General features: G+C 43.4%; 1 protein-coding gene across 1 annotated transcript in view; it reads right to left on the reverse strand.

Annotated features, from left to right (window-relative positions):
- Positions 1-19,395, reverse strand: part of LOC116381889 (cadherin-4-like) — a 224,017-nt gene that overhangs the window by 21,615 nt on the left and 183,007 nt on the right. Inside the window, exons 6-10 of the mRNA XM_031844384.1 lie at positions 16,313-16,468; positions 11,438-11,582; positions 9,199-9,371; positions 5,295-5,432; positions 795-980 (exon numbers count right to left, since the gene is read on the reverse strand). Coding sequence (XP_031700244.1) covers positions 795-980; positions 5,295-5,432; positions 9,199-9,371; positions 11,438-11,582; positions 16,313-16,468 — 798 coding nt within the window. The remainder of the gene's footprint in view (positions 1-794; positions 981-5,294; positions 5,433-9,198; positions 9,372-11,437; positions 11,583-16,312; positions 16,469-19,395) is intronic.

The following is a 19,395-nucleotide window of genomic DNA, read 5'->3' on the forward strand; positions in this document are numbered from 1 at the left end:
CTGGATTATAAAAGGCAGTCATCTAGAGATAATGAAGAGAAGCAAAATGCCAATGCTCATTGCTCAGGGTGCTGTGGGAATTACAGGGTGATGTTATTGCTATTTTTTAAGCATCATTGTAGGATGAGAGATGTTATTTGCAGGAGTCAGACACATGGGGAGAATACCCTTGGGTCCTCAGGGTCAAATAAACAAGATGCTACAAAACTCATGCGACATTATAAGCACATTTATAGTGAGCCAGTCACGGACGAGCACAGAAATACAAACGCTGCTGGCCATGCAACAGGAAACACATCTACACATTTACATACACAAACAATACAAGCTGAATAGCGTCTATTTCTTTTAATTTTTTTTTCCGAACGGGTTATAGCCCTCAGGACAATCTGTGTCTGAGAGGTTGAACACTAACACAGCAGGTTGTTACAAGACAAGGTTTTGTTGTTGCTGTCATTTACCACAGCAGCTAGAACATTATGAGTGTATAAAAACCGTTGCCTTTGTAATTGAGAAATCAATACCTAATTTGCTACAGTGGTTTCACCAGCCATTGTGTTTAAGTCTGTGTGTGGGTGTACAGGGTTTTTTTTTCTGAAGGGCGCAGCAGCCTCCAATCCCTCATTTGGACATAAGGGGGCATGTGAAAGGCAACAGACCCCAGCCTGTTCCACATTTAACTCTGTAGTCTATTATTATTGCTCGTGCTTAAATCCACAGGGGATGGGACGGCACAGAAAAAGACACGACACTGGTGCTAAGATGAGCATGCTGTGATATGGCTGGCATCTTACCTTCACCACGGTGACCATGCCGTCGTTGGTGACCGGGTCAGTGCGGATGGTGAAGTGCCCTGATGGGTCTCCGCTGATGATCCTGTAGACGGCGTTCCAGTTAGGCGAGTGCGGTTGGTCGGCATCTATCACCGTCAGATTAGCCACCACAAGATCCACGCGGTTCTCTGGGACCTCACCGGAAAACTGCAGAAAGCAGAGGAAAATGTGATCTTTATTGAGACTGTTACTGTTTGAGTGTGGCAATTTTTTACTGAAAGAAAAACCTATCTCTCATTTTCTTTTCTTTACAGAGCCAGTCGTCCTTTCAGGTTTTCAGGTAAAGTTTAATGATCTCGTTTTTTTCCACTGCTGAGTAGTAAACAAGCAGTAAACAGTTGCACACCAGTAACCACACGCACACAAGGGCGTTGTTGCAGTTTCAGTATTTTCTGCTTTTTCCGCGTTCCCATTCTAGATGAGCAATATTTCATTCCTTTGAAAGCCGGTGTGACAAAGGACGCGAGAATGAGTGAGCAGAAAGGAGCCAGCAGTAGGGAGGGTTAAAACAGCTGTTTGAGTGTATACGAGTGGCTTTTAGTTGTCCCCATTGCTGTGCAAACACATGTGCTTTGTCCTGATAAGCCTGATGAGGAGTGAGCCGCTGTCTGTCATATGTCTGTTATGGTGGGGATTGATCAAAGCTGTACAGGCTCAGGGGATGAACAAAAAGACGAACCAACAACAGCAACAACTGCACCGCTGCCCTGTAAAAAAACACAATTCCACCGCAGCTCGACCTACACGGACATCACCTCTCCACCAATTACGTGAGGGTCAGAAGGTGAGCACGTTGGCGTGTCTTCGCCCTCATGTGGAGGCAACAGGCTTGTGGCATCATACAGTTACCGTGTCAACATGGGTAACAGGCGTGGAAGAGCCACTGAGCTGCTTATGCGAGTGTCGGATATCAAAGAGCAAAGCCTCAGACCAAACACTCCAACAGACCATAATACCCTGCCTGGCAACCCGCGCATCACCCAGCAAACAGCCGACAGCAGCGGGGAGATTAGGGGGCTGCGTCAGGAGAGCTGTTCAGAGACTCAATGACATTCTTAAGACAACAGACATGTCCGGGTGGCCACGATGCGCTGCCTGCATTGGATAAGTAGGCAGGCTGTCGTATGTTAAGAGTGAGTGCGTGCATGTGTGCGCTTGAGCGCTTTATTACTGTGGTTTGGTTTAGGGACTCCCTGATGCCAATGAAATAAAACTTCAGAGATGGCTCTTGAGCTCCTGAGGGCCATTGAGCATCTTCTCTCTCAGCACACAGTAATGAGTAAAGGCAAGAGTTAACCAGATATGATGGAAGACTTTTGAAGGGTCAACCGCAGCACTTATTCTCAACACCCCAGTCTAAGATTGTTTCTCTCATTAGCTCTTTATAGGGTGGGGGGGGGGGGGGGAGTTACAAGCATCCAGAGCTCGAGTTATAATAGCCTTATTTTTCCCGTAGGAAATCTTACATGGTACGGCAGCTTTTTAATTCCCTATAACATCAGTACAATCACTTAACAAATTCATTTCAGACAGTTCACTGCAAGTAATAGTGAAACTTACAAGACTGTTTAAATACCAACTTTACCAATAGAGCAGTAAGTACCCTCAAATCACTGAAACGAAATCAACTGTGACATTAGATTGCGATGGTGAAGTGTTCAGAATATGCTTGAACTCTGATGAGCATCAGACACAGACGCGTACCGCAATAAAGCAAAAAAAGCTTGTGGGAATGCAGTTGATGTAAACATTTTCACGGCGGGAATAGAATTTCTCCACCGAGTATTCATTCAGGTTGCGTTTTAGAGTTAACTTTCAAATGAAAAATAGGTTTTTGTCTAAGAGCCAGCTACTATATTCAGTTTTATTGAGCGATTGTTCTATTTTCTTGAAGACTCCATCTTTTATCTGAGTGAGAGCGGTGAGCTTTTGACGTCTGCTAGCGAAAAATGGATTGTGATTCAACATGTGTGATTTTGAACAGAGAGCATTTCAATCTGTCATGGAAAAACCTCGGGCTTGTTCTCTTTCTTTCACTCTCAGTGATTTATTAGCCGAATGCCGTATTGTACTGCACTGTGTATACTGTGGTGGGGTTTGTTTTGACAGGGGATTGACGTATGACTGTGCTGTCTTTTAGCAGAGATTTCCCTCTGATCGGGTAGTTTTTCTTTCTGTGGTACTGTATCTTGTCCTCAACTGCTGGAGGGACGAGCTTTGATTGTGATTGGCACAGAGTGCACTTGGCTTTCTCGCAGCACTTGACAAAACACCTCTTGCCAAGACTCTCACCCTTCTGTCATTATTTTTGGCAGTGGGCAAAGACTGAAAGAGGCAGGGGGAGGTGAGAGGAGAGAAAGGAGACGTAACAGGGAACTTAATCACATTGTGAAGATGGTACTGAAGTAAGTCCTGCATGAAGAGATGCCCCTGATTGTATGAGCGTGGGTCTGCCTACGAAAACATCCCCTACCTATGTGAGATGCAGTCGTCGCCGCAGCACTGTATGCGCTAACAAACAAAAGAGATGAGTAACGTTTTTTCGTTCCATCTCATCTATCTGCGTCACAGAAAATAATGCAAAGCATGTATGCAGCCGCGAATGAGCACCCGGAGCCTTCGCATCCCGCACACACACGCACCCAACCCTCTGCCGCCTTGAAAAATAGGGCAGCCTCTGATAGGCGTGATGAAATATTAATCGTCAACATTAAAGACAAATTCCCCAAACTTTATAATTCCGGGACACGTTGAAAGATCTGTGGGGTTTATTGCAAACAATAAATATTTGCATAATGGCCTGCATTCTCAACTAAATGGCTTTTATGTTACCCCACAACTAAAATGGGTGATTTATGAAGGGAGTGGGTAGAAGTGCTCTGCTCATCGTGGCTCCAGAACCTCCACTAAAGTTGATCATCAATATCCATGATCGTATTAACTTCACTCCGTGGCGATGATGGAAATGCACTTAAACATGGTGGGATACAGTTAGAGAATATCAATCTATTGCTAGCCACTATTATCAATACGCCACCACGAGTAGAGAATCTTAAATCAGAGGGGGATGCCGAGTCAGGAAGGGCCTTTGATTTACAACGGGGCATGTCTGTGCTTTATCACTGTAGAAAACAGCTCCTGTGACCAAAATAATCCATCGTTCCTTCTCCTCTCCGCATTGTTCTCTCATCACTTTTGGTCTCGGAGTCTACATGGTGGTCCGCTCATCAACTCCCCCTCCCTCTCTCCTCTCTCGTTGCTCCCACCATCTCCTTTGTGTCTGTCTTTTTCCTTCCTCTGCCCTCTCTCTGTACACTTCCTGCTGTGTGTGATGTAGCAGCCCTCTGATGAGCTCTGTGGTCTGACACATGCTTGCCGCCAGTACTAACTCATCATCATAAGGGTCTTAATAGCCCCCAGGGCAAATGCTAACTCTTCTGCTACCACCTCAAAGAACCGAGCCTACTGTAGTGCCGATGCCGCCTCAGCCGCCAGCTGCAGTTGCAGAGCTAAGCACCTTATCTAGCCAACAGGCCCAAGCTCTCATCACTACCGATACAACTTATGAAGCGCACATACTGAATAATTCTGACACCTGAAGCCAAACCGACACCTAGAGAGATTTTTCTTCATAGCGCGAAGCTAAAATGCAGTCATGTCGGCTCCACTTTTGACCGTCTTTACCTCTCTAAACAAATGCATGCCCCTGCCACATAAAATAAAAATGTGACTCTGGAGAATGTCATTAAAACCCATACAAATATTGGCTCAGAATTGTATCCACTTTCCCAGCTGCCGGTGAGAATTACTGCTGCCACCTCAGCTGTTCCACTGCACCTCTAAACTTTAAGCAGCACTGGGAGAATTGACCAGTTAAGATTGAGTTAAAAGAGAGTGGAAGAAATTAAAGTCGACTTTTTAACAACACAAAATCTCCCGCTTCACTTATTAATGTTGTGATGATGTTGCTGAATTGCACCACATTGATACATGACAGACAGTACCTTACTTTGGACTTTTAGTTTTTTTTTTACCTCGCTCTCAATAATGACCTTCTGTAATGTAATCATCATTTTAAATATCACCGTCGTGACAACAATCATAAACGATTTGCTGGCTCCAGTTTTCTTGCTGATGAAAGTCAATGATATGGATTCGTTTTTCCTTTGTGTGTGTGTGTGCAGCCATCCTTGCACTTCATAACCCTCCTTCACTGTCCTTGTGTAAATCTTCCTTTGTAACGACATAACAGTGTTGTCGTCATTTCCTTTATCTTTTCCTTATTCTATCCCTCCCTCCTATTCCCTTCTCCTTTCCATCTCTTAGCCCGTCACTCTTTAGCCTTTTTTCTATTTATTTTCCCCAAACACACTAATCATTTCCACCCTCTTCTCTGAACCCAAACCCTCTCCTCCTCCGAATTGACGCCCTCTCCCCACTCCCTTATTTGCAGCAACTCACGGTTCTGGAGGTCAGCATGGGAGGGTTGTCGTTGATGTCCGACACAGTGATGATGGCAGTGGCTGTGTTGGAAAGGCCAAAGTTCAGGTTGCCCTCCATGTCCGTGGCCTGCACGATGATGGTATACTGGGAGACTTTCTGTAAAAAGGCAGAAATAAAGAAAAATAACCACAGTGTGCAGTTATTCATCTGCGAAAAGCTTTCTCTTCCTTAAGTCTAAAGCAACATCCACGGAGTGTGATTCCCAGAGGAGAGTTCTGTTCTATAGTAGCTGTCCGTGCTCTTATTTGAAACACAGAATCACGAGGGTGAAGTCTTTCATTCGACAGAGTTGAAACCTCCTCAGCGGAACGTATCCAGACTTCCCACCGTCTGAAGGCTGCACTGTGAAGCCTCCCCGTGGGTATGTCATCAAAGACGTTACTTATTCAGCGCCACTGATGGACAGATGTGAAGACAATGATCCAACTGACAGAGATTAATAGACTATCTATGGGGCAATAATACGAGGGAATGATAAATGCCATTTCTTCCTTTGAAATGACACGGTGTCACTTCACAAGAAGCTGAAATATGGTTCTCTTATTTGTATTTCTGTACTTGAGTGCACTCCTCCTCTTTGCCAGTATCCTGTCTCTTCTTCTGTCCCACGGTGCAGTTAATGGGCTGCAGGAAGGATGGAGCCCGGGAGCCGACTGTCTGGGTAATGTGTCTCTTCACTGAGATTCCCAATTACATTCCCAGTGTCTCTCTCACCTGCTAATTACCCAGTAAATATCCCAATTAGGCCAGGATGCCACATCAGGAGGATTAGACAGCTCCTCTCAGTTCCTCTCATCTCGATGCTAGACGAGATGCTGAACTCCAACCTTGTACACACACTCTCATTAACACCCATACGTGCACACACACACACACCTCTCTTTCTCCATTTATTGTTCAGAGGCAGCGCTTGGCTGACTGTCCCATCAGCCAGTGTACAGCATGTACACAACACTCTCACTAATTAGACAAGGGAGTAATTATGTAGAGCTCCTCTGAACCTCTCAGCATTGCAACACCGCAGCATACACAGCTTCCTCTGGAGGACTGAGGTCTGTTACTGTCAACAAGCCCTTATAAGTCCACTGCAGACCAGTGGAAACCTTTAGAAGAGAATCAGTGTGGGAGTTTATAAAGGACGGGAAGAAAACATTTCAAACGTGAAGAACAGAGGAGAGGATAAGAGACAGCAGGGGATGCAGCGAATGCGCAAGGGAGGAGGACTACCAAAAATAGATGCCTGTGTTTTTTTTTTTCCTTCGTTTTTTTCGTAGCACCTAACGCCTCCAACACCCCAGCCCAAGAAGGGAAGGGAAAGGCAGAAACTTTCAAAGTTTCAAAAGGGCCAAAGTGCTGACTAAAAGTGGACCAGGGAAGCACCGCAGTGTGCTGTGTAGCATCTTTTTGTGAAGTTTATGTACAACACATGAGTTCCTTTTTTCTGCAAGCTTTGAGACTTCTTATCTGCTGTATAAAGAAAACAGCTGCAGGAAAACAGAAGCGTGTATTTGTACGCTATAGAAACAGTGTTTAATTAAGGCTACAAATGTATGTGTGAGACCACACAATACAGAGCAATAGATGCATGTACTGGTCTATATGTAAGACAAGTACATGGATCTATTCATCCATACGTGCGCGCTCTTACGTCTCTCTTTGTGAGAACCAATTTGAGTTTTAGTCAATGACAGTGAAGGCATTTTTGGAAAGTGAAGACATGGCTGGTCCTCACTTCCTCATAGGGCGGTTGAAGCGTTAAAGGAATACTTCACCCACAAAATTACCATTTGGAAATCAATTGTGAATGAAGAATAAAAACTAAATCATGATGAATTAAAGTAAATGTGGGCTGCGTTTAACAACAGCAAAACTATATCAAAACATCTGTTAAGCTTTGACTCGACTTGAGGAGTATAATCCAAGTCTCATTTATCCAGTCGTAGGCTCACTACTTCCCAAACATGTGCATCTTTGCTAAAACCTTTACTATTAAACATCAAATAGTAAGGTTTTAGCAAAGAGACATGTGTTTGGAAAGTAGTGAGTTGTATGAGAGTTTGTACACAGATGTTTTAATTCTGCTATTGTGAAAAACGACCCCCCACATACTTCAATTCATCAAAACGTCTCTCCGTCTTTTGATTCTCCTTTTCACCGGAGGCATGTGAGAAAAACAAATTTCTCTTCAAGTCTTCAAGGTAAGTAATTGTTGAAGTATTCCTTTAAGACTTGTTTTTTATTTTTGGTGAAAGTTAGTATTAGGTTTAGGTTAAGATTAGCTTCCCGGTTTGGGTTAAGCATGTAGGTTCCTTTAACTGCCCTTATATATCGCTTATCTACCTTAATAGACAGCACTTTACAATTGGCCTTGCATTCACCCAGTCACACACACACACACACGCAAGCACACATACCCACACACACACACACCTCTGGCTGTCAGGATAGGCACTGGCCTGCCCAGTGTCAAACCCGAGGACACTTCCACATGTGGACAGGAAGAGGCCCTCCCAGGTTCCCAAAGCCTAAATCATTAAATGACTTGTTTTGTAACAGTCCAATACCCAAATATAATCAATTTACAATGATATACTGTCAAACAGAGAAAAGCAGATGATCCTCACATGGGGGTAGTGCTTGCCCCTCCCTCATTATCACCAGTTAGGTGCCTGTACGCAAGGCTCTTAACCCAAATCTGCCTCAGTGGAGCTTCTCAGGGGCCAACAGATAACACTGAAGTTGTACTGGGTATCTTCAAGGTGTGGATGTGTATAACCCAGTGACCGTGTGCAAGGAGAGGGCTCTCAGTGATACTACACTGGGTACATAAGGATAAAAAAAGTCAAGGGCTTTATGAATGATGTTTGAATGGGTCTTCACAAGTGTAGTTGCACAAATATAATTGTGCACGTATGTGTGTGTGTATATTGTGGACGGGAGTTTAATTGTACATTGGGGGGGGGGGGGGGCTGGCTGGATTGGAAGCAAACAGAAAAAACTAGTAGCTTAAAAATAAGCAGCAGATCAGCTGAGACATTTTTACTGCATGTTCCACTTATACCTCTCTCTCCCTCCTTCTGGCACCCTCATGTCTCATCCAGCTTCTCTGTCTCCATCACCCTATTTCATTGCCAAATTCACACTCACTTCCTCCCAACTCATTGTAATACCCCGTCTGCCCGGCTCTGTTTTTGTTCTATTGCTCCCTTCTGTTTTCATTTCCCCCCCCCCTCAATTGCCTGTGTTTTATCGAGTGTAGATGTGATTAAATGGGCTTCTGTGTTTGTCTGACAGGTGTCGAGGGCATTCTATCTCAGATATTTCCACTTTATCTTCACCACACAAGCTCATACTGTACACACAGACAAACACACATACACACGTACACACACTCAACACAGCATGAGCAGTCCACTGCAGCGTGATGTGTTGTTAATAGGGCTGTCACCGGTGAAGGTTTGGGAGGATGATCTGTCTCGGAGATTTCTTCGCAGAGTTGTCACTGACACTTCCATGTCACGAGAATAAACACATTTGGATCTTGTCACAACTTGTAGAGCTCCATAAACAAGGTGATTGCAGCAGAAGATAATTTACTGTATAAAAAAAAGAAATATGTGTGTGTGTGTGTGTGTGTCTGTCTGTGGCTAGACATCATTTGAGTGTCATCAGAGTAAACAATGCTGTTAGGAACAAGGATGAAGGTTTATCATCTGGCCTGCTTTAGTTCATTCAGATTGTGTGGACACTACTCAATTATTCACAGAAGTGAACGATTAAAATAATTATGAAATTCTTATTTGTTTTGCATGATTTTTTTTTTTAATCTCTGGGACACATTTTATTGGTGGAGAAGACCAACCTCTCGATCGAGACCAGGCGCCACAGTCACGATATCTCCCGTCTCGCTGTTGATGGTGAACATGTTGGGGATGGGGCTGTGCGGCGTCTGGGACAGGATTCGATAGCGCACCATTCCGTTAGCTGTGGTGTTGTCGTCGCCGTCAAACGCCGACACGTGCATCACATACGTGCCTGATGGAGGAAATAATATTTGTAAAACATGTATGTCCAAGCAGCCAAAAGCAATTTGTAATTTGTAATGTAAGTAATTTTCGTTTCCTGACAATAAATGACTCACTTTGTACCGTCGATTACTTTTGTGCTATTGTGTTTTTTATTGGATAGCTTAAAGTGAAACAAAAGAGAAGCTGATGAAATGCTCAATTCACTACTCTGCTTAATCAACCATCCCACCAACAGATGTTAATGACAGATACAGTATTGATAATAATCACACTGATATTCACGTTCACGTGTACATAAACATGGATAATAAACCACCTGGATGTTCCATAGCAGTTTGTTAACACCTGCGATAGCGTGAATGTGTCTTTACAGAGTCACGTCGGCAGGGAAACGTTGAACACCTGTTCTGTAAATAATCAAGACTCCAACCGCCACACGCGAGCACAGATATACAGTGTTCACAGATCTACAGGAGGTGTGATCAGACGTCATGGCTCACAGTATATTTTGCACATTGAACAAGGCTGCAAATAAAATGTCTACCATTTCTTCTCAGCTGATTTAAATAGAAGTGCATCCTTTAAGTACATTTCTATGACAGATATTGCTACTCACATTGTTCTGATGCCGATTACTATATAAAAATAATAAATAATAAATTGCCTAGAGATTTAATAATCCTGGTCTACATTGATTGAACTGCTTGAAACCTGTAAATGATAATCAATCCAACTACAACCACAAGTGAGCACAGGCACATAGCATTAAGCAGACTCAGTTCTGCTGGAGAGACTAAGCCACTATCCGTCCATGAATGCACCACTTGTTTGCTGCATCCACACACTCGTATAACTCTGTGGGATCACCCAATCTCTCCATCTCTCTCTCTCTCTCTCTCCCTCTCCTTCTCTCGCAGCCGATTCTAATTGCCAGAGATAGTGATATCATACCAGTGACAGCCCCTGTCCGAGGATAATTGTAACCGCAGCTCCCATTTCAAACTTCATTACATTTCAAAGCAACATTTGTCAATGACTCGGCCACAGGGAGCACTCTAAAGGCCTCTCAGCGAGACGAGGAGAAAAAAAAGAAAGCCGTCAGGAACAGAGGGAGGGAGAGGAAGAGAGGACAGGCTCCATATTTGGTTTGATTCCAAGTGGAGTGACTTGCAGTCCTCCACCCATCGCCCTTTTTTTTCTGGAGATGGAGGGATAGAGAGAAGGAGATGAAGAATCACAATGTGTCACACATCGCTGGGGTAATTTCATTAAGCTGCACTCTTAGGGGGTTTAATGTGGACCCTTTGTACGGGCGTCCTAAGCTGTGCCTGACAGGATTAGGTCCCCATAATGACTCTTTAATTTGCAAACTAATTCAAGTCTGTAATTGGCCTTCCATTGAAACCACTGGAGCTCTAAACTCAAAAACTCTCCTTTTTTATGATTATTGTTCAGCTGAATGTCATGCATGCCACAGAGACTTGTCTGCTGTGTGGGGCACTGCCAGGGGGGGGGGGGGGGGGGGGGAGGACACAGCAGCAGAAAGCAAAATAAAACAGAAAGAAGGAAAAGGAAATGAGAACCTGAACGCCTGCTGAGATCACCTCTGGAGCAATAAAATCTGGCTCATCAGGCTCATCAGCCTCGCACACACACACACACACACACACAGACTCGCATGCACACAGAGAGCTCATCTCCGAGATTCTTCCGTTCGGAGGTTAGACAAAATGACCCAGTGGTGCTCCAGCGTGGTACATTTAATCCTCAATCTCCTCTCCAGCCTGAGCACCCTCTTTGGTTTATGGCCGCTGCTGCAGCCGGCTCAATGAAAAGCCACTGTGGGAGACGGATTCTTCCTCTATCTGCTAAATCAAGGGGAATGGAAAAGGCTCTGTAGAGATTCAGTGGGGTAGTCGTACTTTTAACGACACCAATCTCTCCTGATAGACTAGATGCTCTTCCTCCGTCCAGCCATATCCAAACGCGTCACCCCTTCACACATTTCTGTAATCACTCCCGCTTCATCCTGTACTTCTTGTTTCGTCTATCCATCCATCCACACTTCATCACCTGGTTTAGAGCCCTCATCCACGGAGCCATTGTAGACCTGGTTTTTGAACTCGGGTCTGTTGTCATTCATGTCGATGACAAAGATGTACAGATCGATGGGGTTCTCCACCTGGTTCCCATTCATGTCCACGGCATGGGCTCGCAGCTGGGAGACAGAAAGAAAAACACCAGAAATGAGGTTAGATTATTACCAATATGGGAGCGGGAAGTAATGAACTGATGAATAATGTATGAGTGTGCGATGAGTGCTTGTATTGGTTTTATGGAGAAATTTATTTCGGGTAAACATTTAGTGTTTGATGGATAAAAAAAGAGATTTCTCATGGAAGGAACAAGGGCCTATCCCTCTAACGTTTATTTACACCATGAGGTGATGTCCACGGAGGATGTTTAGCCCTCTCTCTGCCACTACTACGGTTTTAGTTTGTTTTATGTCTGCAGACACTACTCAGGGAGGAATTAATGCTCTGGCCTCCTCTACATGGTGTTTGTGGGAAAGAGATCATGAAATGTGCGAAAGACACGACAGTGTAACATCAGTCAAAGTCATCAGTTTATTTATCTCAGGTGATCGTATTTCAGACTAGTCTGATTTAGTTCTGTTTTAAGTCTTTGCATGCTTTATTGTTTTATTTCAATATGTACATGTGTGGTTCGTAGTTAGTGATGTAAATACTCAGACAACATCTTTTAACAGTTGTTGGCATGCTTCTTCACATCACTCCTGGGATTGACACCCTCATCCTCTCAGCACAGGAGTGGACAAAAGAGAGAGAGAAGCAACATGAATAAAACAGCAACAAACTGAAAGTGTTCTTATGCTTCAAGGTAACTTGTGTAGTTTCACAGAAACTCTAAAGCCAAACAAAAAGAAAAACAAAACAAAAACACCTCTGCACTGTTCTCTGAATTTTAACGCTGATACAAATCTGCATTATTGAATTATACAGTATAAAAGTTTCAAAAAGATTTCCTACACAACAATATGAGATAGGGTCACAAGGGGTATCCTGGATTTTTTCATGCAGGGAAATTGCCTTTGAGATCACTTTCTCCAGACTTCTTATCTCTTTCATACTTGGTCCCCAGAAGGTTTTATCTCACAGATACCAAAACAAGAAACATCTCATTTTATTGGAAGTTGGCTCTGTTGCAAAGGCAAGGTGTCTGTTTCAGGATCACTGTGTTGGATCCCGGGCCAACATTCTGTCTGGTTTTGTTTGAAAGAGAGTTCTGAAATCTCTTCACTTCCCTCTGAAGCCACAAACAGCCGGTCCATCTCAAATTCGACTCAGCTGTGCTCAGATCAATGGAATCACCAACTGGGATTTCTCACAAAGTTTGGACATGGAGTTATTACTGGAATCGATACATGCTGTAAAATGTATCCTGACTGCTTTCTCTCTTATGAAGTCTGGAGGAGAAAGTAAAAGGAGAGCGCAGAAAAAATACCTGAATTATCAGAGAAATATTTAAATACTTGTATTTTCACTTCATACTTGAAGGTCAAACTAACAGACTGAGAAGACATTTCAAAAAGAACTCCATGGTTATCTCTAAAGCTGTGTGGATTCACTTCACCTTACCTGGGAATGTTTATATCTCTGCACATGACTTATTCAGTGATATATGCTGTCAGCTGAAAGCAACGGGGATGTTTAGTTTATATCACACAGGGGGGGGGGATACTATCTACATCCTGCTTCTAACTGCATAGGCTGGTAAATATTTATTCAGTTAAAAATGCCAGCAATCAATGTCAGGCCTCTCCGCATCATATGATGTTCGGGATATTCATCTAAAGGAAGGGTAAAGGAAAAAATGGCGCTATTGAAAGCGGCTGGAGAAAAAAAAGACTGTTAACAGAAAAAAAGAAGAAAGATGAGAAATTGCAACATGAGCATAGTCTTTTTCCCGTCATGTATGGAGAATTGAGGGAATGGTACTCCTCTTTACATCTGAGCAGGCCTGATGGGAAAACTGCTTCCTGGCCCGCTGCAAGAGCACGAGAGGTGAAAATAGCCTCCAGGCTTGTTGTGGCAGAAAAACAGAATAAATAGCACTCTCCATAGAGTCCTTCTCTTCAGAGGTGAAGATCCTCTCCACTGATGCCAATCCCTCCCCCTTACACTCTGCACCTCCACCAAAACCGGGTCTTCGGGTCCCCTTGAGGTTAATTTGACTCTACTTCTTCCACTGCATTGTCTGATCCGTCCTGCAATACCCGCACGCTGCCATCGCGTCTTGCATCTCGCTGTGCTGTAAGAGGCTAGGACCCACACCCTAATTCAATAACAGCCAGAGTCAGAGATAACCGCCATGTTTAAAGAAGGCAAAATGTAATTCTGGCTCCATATACAAGTTATTATCTTGAAAGGCAAGAGGCGGGGGGGGGGGGACAGTACCAAGCAGCGCTCTGCACTTGGCAAAGCATCCTGATAGAGATAACAGCAAACTCCTCATAAGAATGCATCTTGTTGTGGCTGGTTTTGAATTTCTTTTGAAATAAAAAGAACTTGACCGTAACTTTGTTCTGTCCTTGCATGAAATATAAAGTAAACAAAAGAAAGAGCACAAAGTCAAATTCTTTGCAGCTTTCCAGGATGACGTTGCTCAGTATATACAATCTTCCCTGCCTTTAAAGTTATTGGCTGGAGGATGTTCATGTTTCATACAATGCGGTGTAATTGCTCTCCTGTTGCTCTAACAGCATCTAGTGTACGAGGCCTTTAATTGAAGTGCGACACCTTTCTGCATCTTTAAGTTGGCTCATCTGGTTTCTCCCTGAAATCTGTATTCTACACCATCTAACGCTTTTCCTCCACAACAAACAAGGAGTTTAAGTTAAGCAGCCTTTAGCAACCCTCCGCTTTTCTTAACAAACCACCTCATTGATTGGAGTTTCTCCCGGGTATAAATCTGCTCAGCTCCCACTAAAAGGTTGTGCTTGCCAGCTCACCAAGACTGTAAGTCAAGACCAGGTTCCCACATGAATACAAGGATAGCGGCAGGCACAGAGACAAAGAGAAGCAGAGACAGAAAGTGATGAACTCAGTGTGGTTGCTCACTACATCAAAGCCTTGGATCTCTCTCTCCACAGCAGCAGAAAGACTATAGCTTAGGCAGCAATACAACAAGTTGGTACTTTCCTAAACTTTAAATGCACTTTGCCCTACTGTTTAATATTCCCATGCCTTGACCAGCATGCAAAGCACGAAGGTGAGTGGAGAGGCACTGTTGGAAAATGTCATCCTATTTTATTGGATGTTTTCTGTATTTATTTATTTATTTACCAACAACAGTGCACATTAATCCACATTTCAGTTTCCACCTCAATGCAAATGTGCCAGAGTTAGCTAGAGAGCTCATTTTCGCCTGTCGTCCCCGGGCAGGTTATTACAATTTAGTGGCCTAGTATAATCAGTATACAGTTCAACAGCAAACACTATAGTACAACACTGTACAGCACAATAATACGATACATACAATAATATACATGAATGCATTACAAAAGTAGCAGATTTGTAAAAGCAATGAGAGCAGGTAACGGTAGTGCCAGAGACAAGGTAGTATGCTTAGTCGTGATTGCAGGTTTGGTTTGCTGTAAGCCTTTAGTTTTTGTTTAAAGATTAGGTAATTAGTGCTTTGTCTTCACTCAATAGGAAGACTGTTCCAGCAGTGGGTGACTCTTACTAAGAAGACTGACTCATTCAGGATGATTCTACTGAGGTAGCAACAAGACAGGTGTCTTGTCCAATTTGGTTTTGGACCAGCACAGCATGGACGAGACAAGTAGGCCATGCATGCTGCACGCAACCTTTTTGCGTGACTGTTTCTGTACGTACACGGTAAAAAAACAAAAGACATGTGTTCATTATTATGTCAAATTCCTTGTACGCATATATAGCCAATAAAGCTGATTCTGATTCTGGTTTATGCTAAGCTAAGCTATCGATCTTCTTATATAACTTTTAGTAAGAAAAGCAAAATTCCCTGATGTCAACTGGCTCCTTTAACACACCTCTTTTCATCTCATTCTCAGAAAGAAGGAAGAGTACATCCCAGCATGTTGTATTCACATCTTGCCACTCACTATGCCATTTTTCCTCTCTCCTCGTCACTGTTGTGGCACAGCAGTTTTATAGCAATAAGAAAGTAATGTAGCTGACGAAGAGCTTAATGACTGATTGACACATTCTTTGGCTTATACTGCGCTTCATTCAGATGCTTTGCACACAGCGCTGACGCAGCTCTATTTCATCCTCACTGTACACTTATTTGTTCCTCACAGTGACCAAAGCACAAGAACACACAAACATAGACGGACACAACTCTTCAATGAACGATTTTATTTCTGTATTACAGTGTGTTTACTGTTCACACATCATTACTCTTTACTGTAATGTAATAATATAATGCAATATTGTTATGTTTATTAAATGGATTTAACTAAATGATTTCGAAAGCTGATTAGTTTTTTCATAACTTATTATGTTGAGAAAACATGATAAATTGTGAAATGAAATGAAATATATATATATTTAGTCAACTAACTCTTGATTTTTACAACTACGTAATTGATTAGTTGATTTAATAAACAGATCTCTTAAACAGAGTTTCTTCACAAAGATGTTTACCAGAGATGTGTTAATGTTAACATTTAAAAAATCGACTAAAGGAATCGGTTGATCAGATGTAAATGATTTATACTAGAGCGCCTCTTTATAAGGTAGAGCTACACTGATTTAGACGGATTTATGTGTTAAAGGGTTAACTGGCTGTATAATAATGTTTGTGGGTTTCATTTCAAAGGTCATGGCTGTTCTGTTTGTGTGTGTGTGTGTGTGTGTGTGTGTGTGTGAGAGAGACACTCACATGGTAAGAAGAGCGATGTTCTCGATCGAGAGGTTTGGTGACGAACATCTTTCCAATCACGGGGTCGATATTGAACACCTCATTGGGTGGTTGATCTGCTCCCACCCCGGTGATGCTGTATCTGATCGAGATGTCCTTGTCCTGGTCTGAACGAATCTGCACCACAAACAAACAAAGAGGAACAGTCAATCAATCGATCGGGTGTCTTTTGAAGTCTCATCCCGTGTTTCACCGAGACTGAACTCAAACACACAGCTGCCACGGCCGACCTGCACCTATTGGTGCAATATCTGCTGTGTGGGGAGTTTAATATTCGAGGGCGAGTTTGTGATATACAGTCATCGAGTTTAATCATTTTGTCTTTACACAATAAATTGCATATTATTCACTGAAAACATGCACAGGCACACACAGGGCACACACTCTTGCACACACACGTATTCATCACAGTTTGGCATTTCTAGCTACCACGTACTCAAGGATTCTATTAGTGCTGCCGCGGGGAGCCCTATGCATTCTGTCTGGCAGAATTGGAGTGCTTCAAAGAGAAATTTGAATCCAATATTTGGAAAAGGGAGAAATGAAATCAACATATATTTACAGTTAACTGGCAGTCAGGTAGTGATTTATTAACATTCGCTGGAGCCAAGCTGGGAATACAGAGAGGTTGTGAACAAAAATGAGGTTGTAATCGTTGTGTAATTAGGAAAGCATCAACAGGCATCATAACAGTAAAGCACATCTTCAGGAGGAAAAAATGGGCCGGAAGAAAATAACAGTCTGGAATCCAGGGGTGCACACTGGAAGAGAATTATTGAATAACTGTGTGAGACGGGAAGCAGGATGTTTTCTAAGAAATAGGCCTGCTTACTTTGGTTTCAGCGTTGCTTTTCCAGATAGACGGCTAACAGGTGCATTAAGTGCACTGCTAGGCCTGTGATTTGGACTGGAGTGCTGTGTAATTGGGTCTCATTTGGAAGAGTTTTTCAATTTAGTGCCCAAATACAGTCCGAAACCTCAAAGCATCCCATCTCTGTCCATTAACTACATGACAACCCGTGAACATCAGCCAGTGTATCAAAATGACTCAATCATACACTTACTCCAGTATGTGGGCACACAATGTACGTACACACACACACACACACACACACACACACGCACGCACGCACGCACGCACACACACACACACACACACACACACACACACACACACACACACAGGAATGCACCAGAGGAGTAAGCCTGTCCGAATTTGTCTCCATCTTTCACCACTCGAGGAACCAATTTAGCCACACTTTCGACACACTAGGAGTTCTGTCCTGCTGAGAGAAATGCTGGAGCAACTAACAAGGACAAGGAACGGCCATAGAGTACGAGACAGGCGTCGTCTCGACTCTTGCTGCTGGTGGAGCCTGTCGACCGTCACATACTGTACGCCTGCTATTATCACTATTGTCCTTCACCTTCTCTTCATCGGCCTTGACGTCATCATCGACTCCTCTTTAGAGAGATCTGGTGGAGGTGTGTCTTTCTAATCAAACTAAATGTAATCAGTTATAGACACCTTCCCTGTAAGAATACAAGAAGAGCTGTCACAACAGCCCACTAATGCAATTTGTGCGTGTCTGCGTGTGTGTTTTCTCTGGGGAATAGGGAGGAGGAGAACGTCAGAAAGCTCTGCGCATATCTCAGCGAATTAGTGCTGACAGCTATGATAATTAACGAGCTGCAGGCATCGACTGCAATTACTTCAAAGAAACTCTCCCCGTTAAACACCAACAAACTAACAAATATCCAGCCGGCAGCTCAGTTGAACTCCCAGTGTACCGCCATTGCCCTCCTCTACATGCAAAGCAAAGAGACTGCAGCACACGGACTCCATCTACCTCTCCTGTCGCATTAGAAAATACAAGCCATTATTACACATCACACTGCCAAACTGTCTGCCCCTCTCATTCATCCCCCCTTTTCCTCCTCCCATCTCCTTGTCTCTCCTTATACTCTGCCCTCCCTTCTCCTCTCCAACTCCCTCTCTCTCTCTCATCTCCACTCCTCCCCGTTCCTCTCATCTCTCCCCTCCACTGTTCTCTCTCACCACGCTCTCTCTCTCTCTCTGTCTTTCTTCGCTTCAGGTCTCCGTGGGGACAGAAGCCATGCATGAAAAATGAAATTACTTCAATCCGTTGGCCTTGGCAGTGGCGTATAAATCCTCACCAGTTAGGAAGTGATAGCTCTCCATAATTCCATTTGGGTTTTCCCCGCCCCCCTGATTTCCCACCCATTTCCAAGTCATGGGGGTGGGGGATTCGCCTGCATGTTTCCACAGCCATTCCAGCCAATTAGCTCTCCCTCCCACAACGTTCACGTAAGCACTTTCAAAATTGTGAAGGGACGTGCCCGATTCCTGATGCTCATCTGTTTCTACCAAACATTTGTGGGTGGTTACGTGCATACAGATGTGCGCATTCAAGCGTGCACAAAGTTTTCTCTGGCTCGTGATTAATAATGCATGTCAAAAAAAAATTAAAAATCACCATGCCATGCTTATGCATTAACGGATCCAATAATGGATGTTAGCGAGCTGCTGCTGCTGCATTTTATCAGTCTCTGCCTTTTACCACAGAATATTATGACAGACGAGATGTCATTTCAATGGTGAGCAGCTCTCGCCATCATTCTGCCAGTTTAGCTTCAGAAAGGGAGGGAATGTGTTGAAAAAAAGCCCAGCATGAGATGAGCACCAAGAGCTGCTAATAACTGCATTAGCACTTCTTTATTTCCTTTAATGAAGAGAGGGAGATTCTTGTCTCTCTTGCTACACTGCTATCTTGCGCCTCACACAAAATAACACAATAACACTTACTCATATGCATAACATGTCTCCATTGGGTGACAAATAACAAAGGAATTCATTTTCAAGTCAATAATAATAATAATAAAAATGTTTTTTGTTGCCTCTAATTGTCCTTCTATTGTCATGTGTGTCGAGAGAAAGTGGAGGAGAAGCGCTCAGCTAAGAGAGATTGATTGTGTAAGAGAGAGAGAGAGAGAGAGAGAGAGAGAGAGAGAGAGAGAGAGAG

Source organism: Anarrhichthys ocellatus, unplaced genomic scaffold (genome assembly GCF_004355925.1).
Source record: "Anarrhichthys ocellatus isolate YVR2014 unplaced genomic scaffold, GSC_Weel_1.0 scaffold5, whole genome shotgun sequence".
Classification (NCBI taxonomy): Eukaryota; Metazoa; Chordata; class Actinopteri; order Perciformes; family Anarhichadidae; genus Anarrhichthys; species Anarrhichthys ocellatus.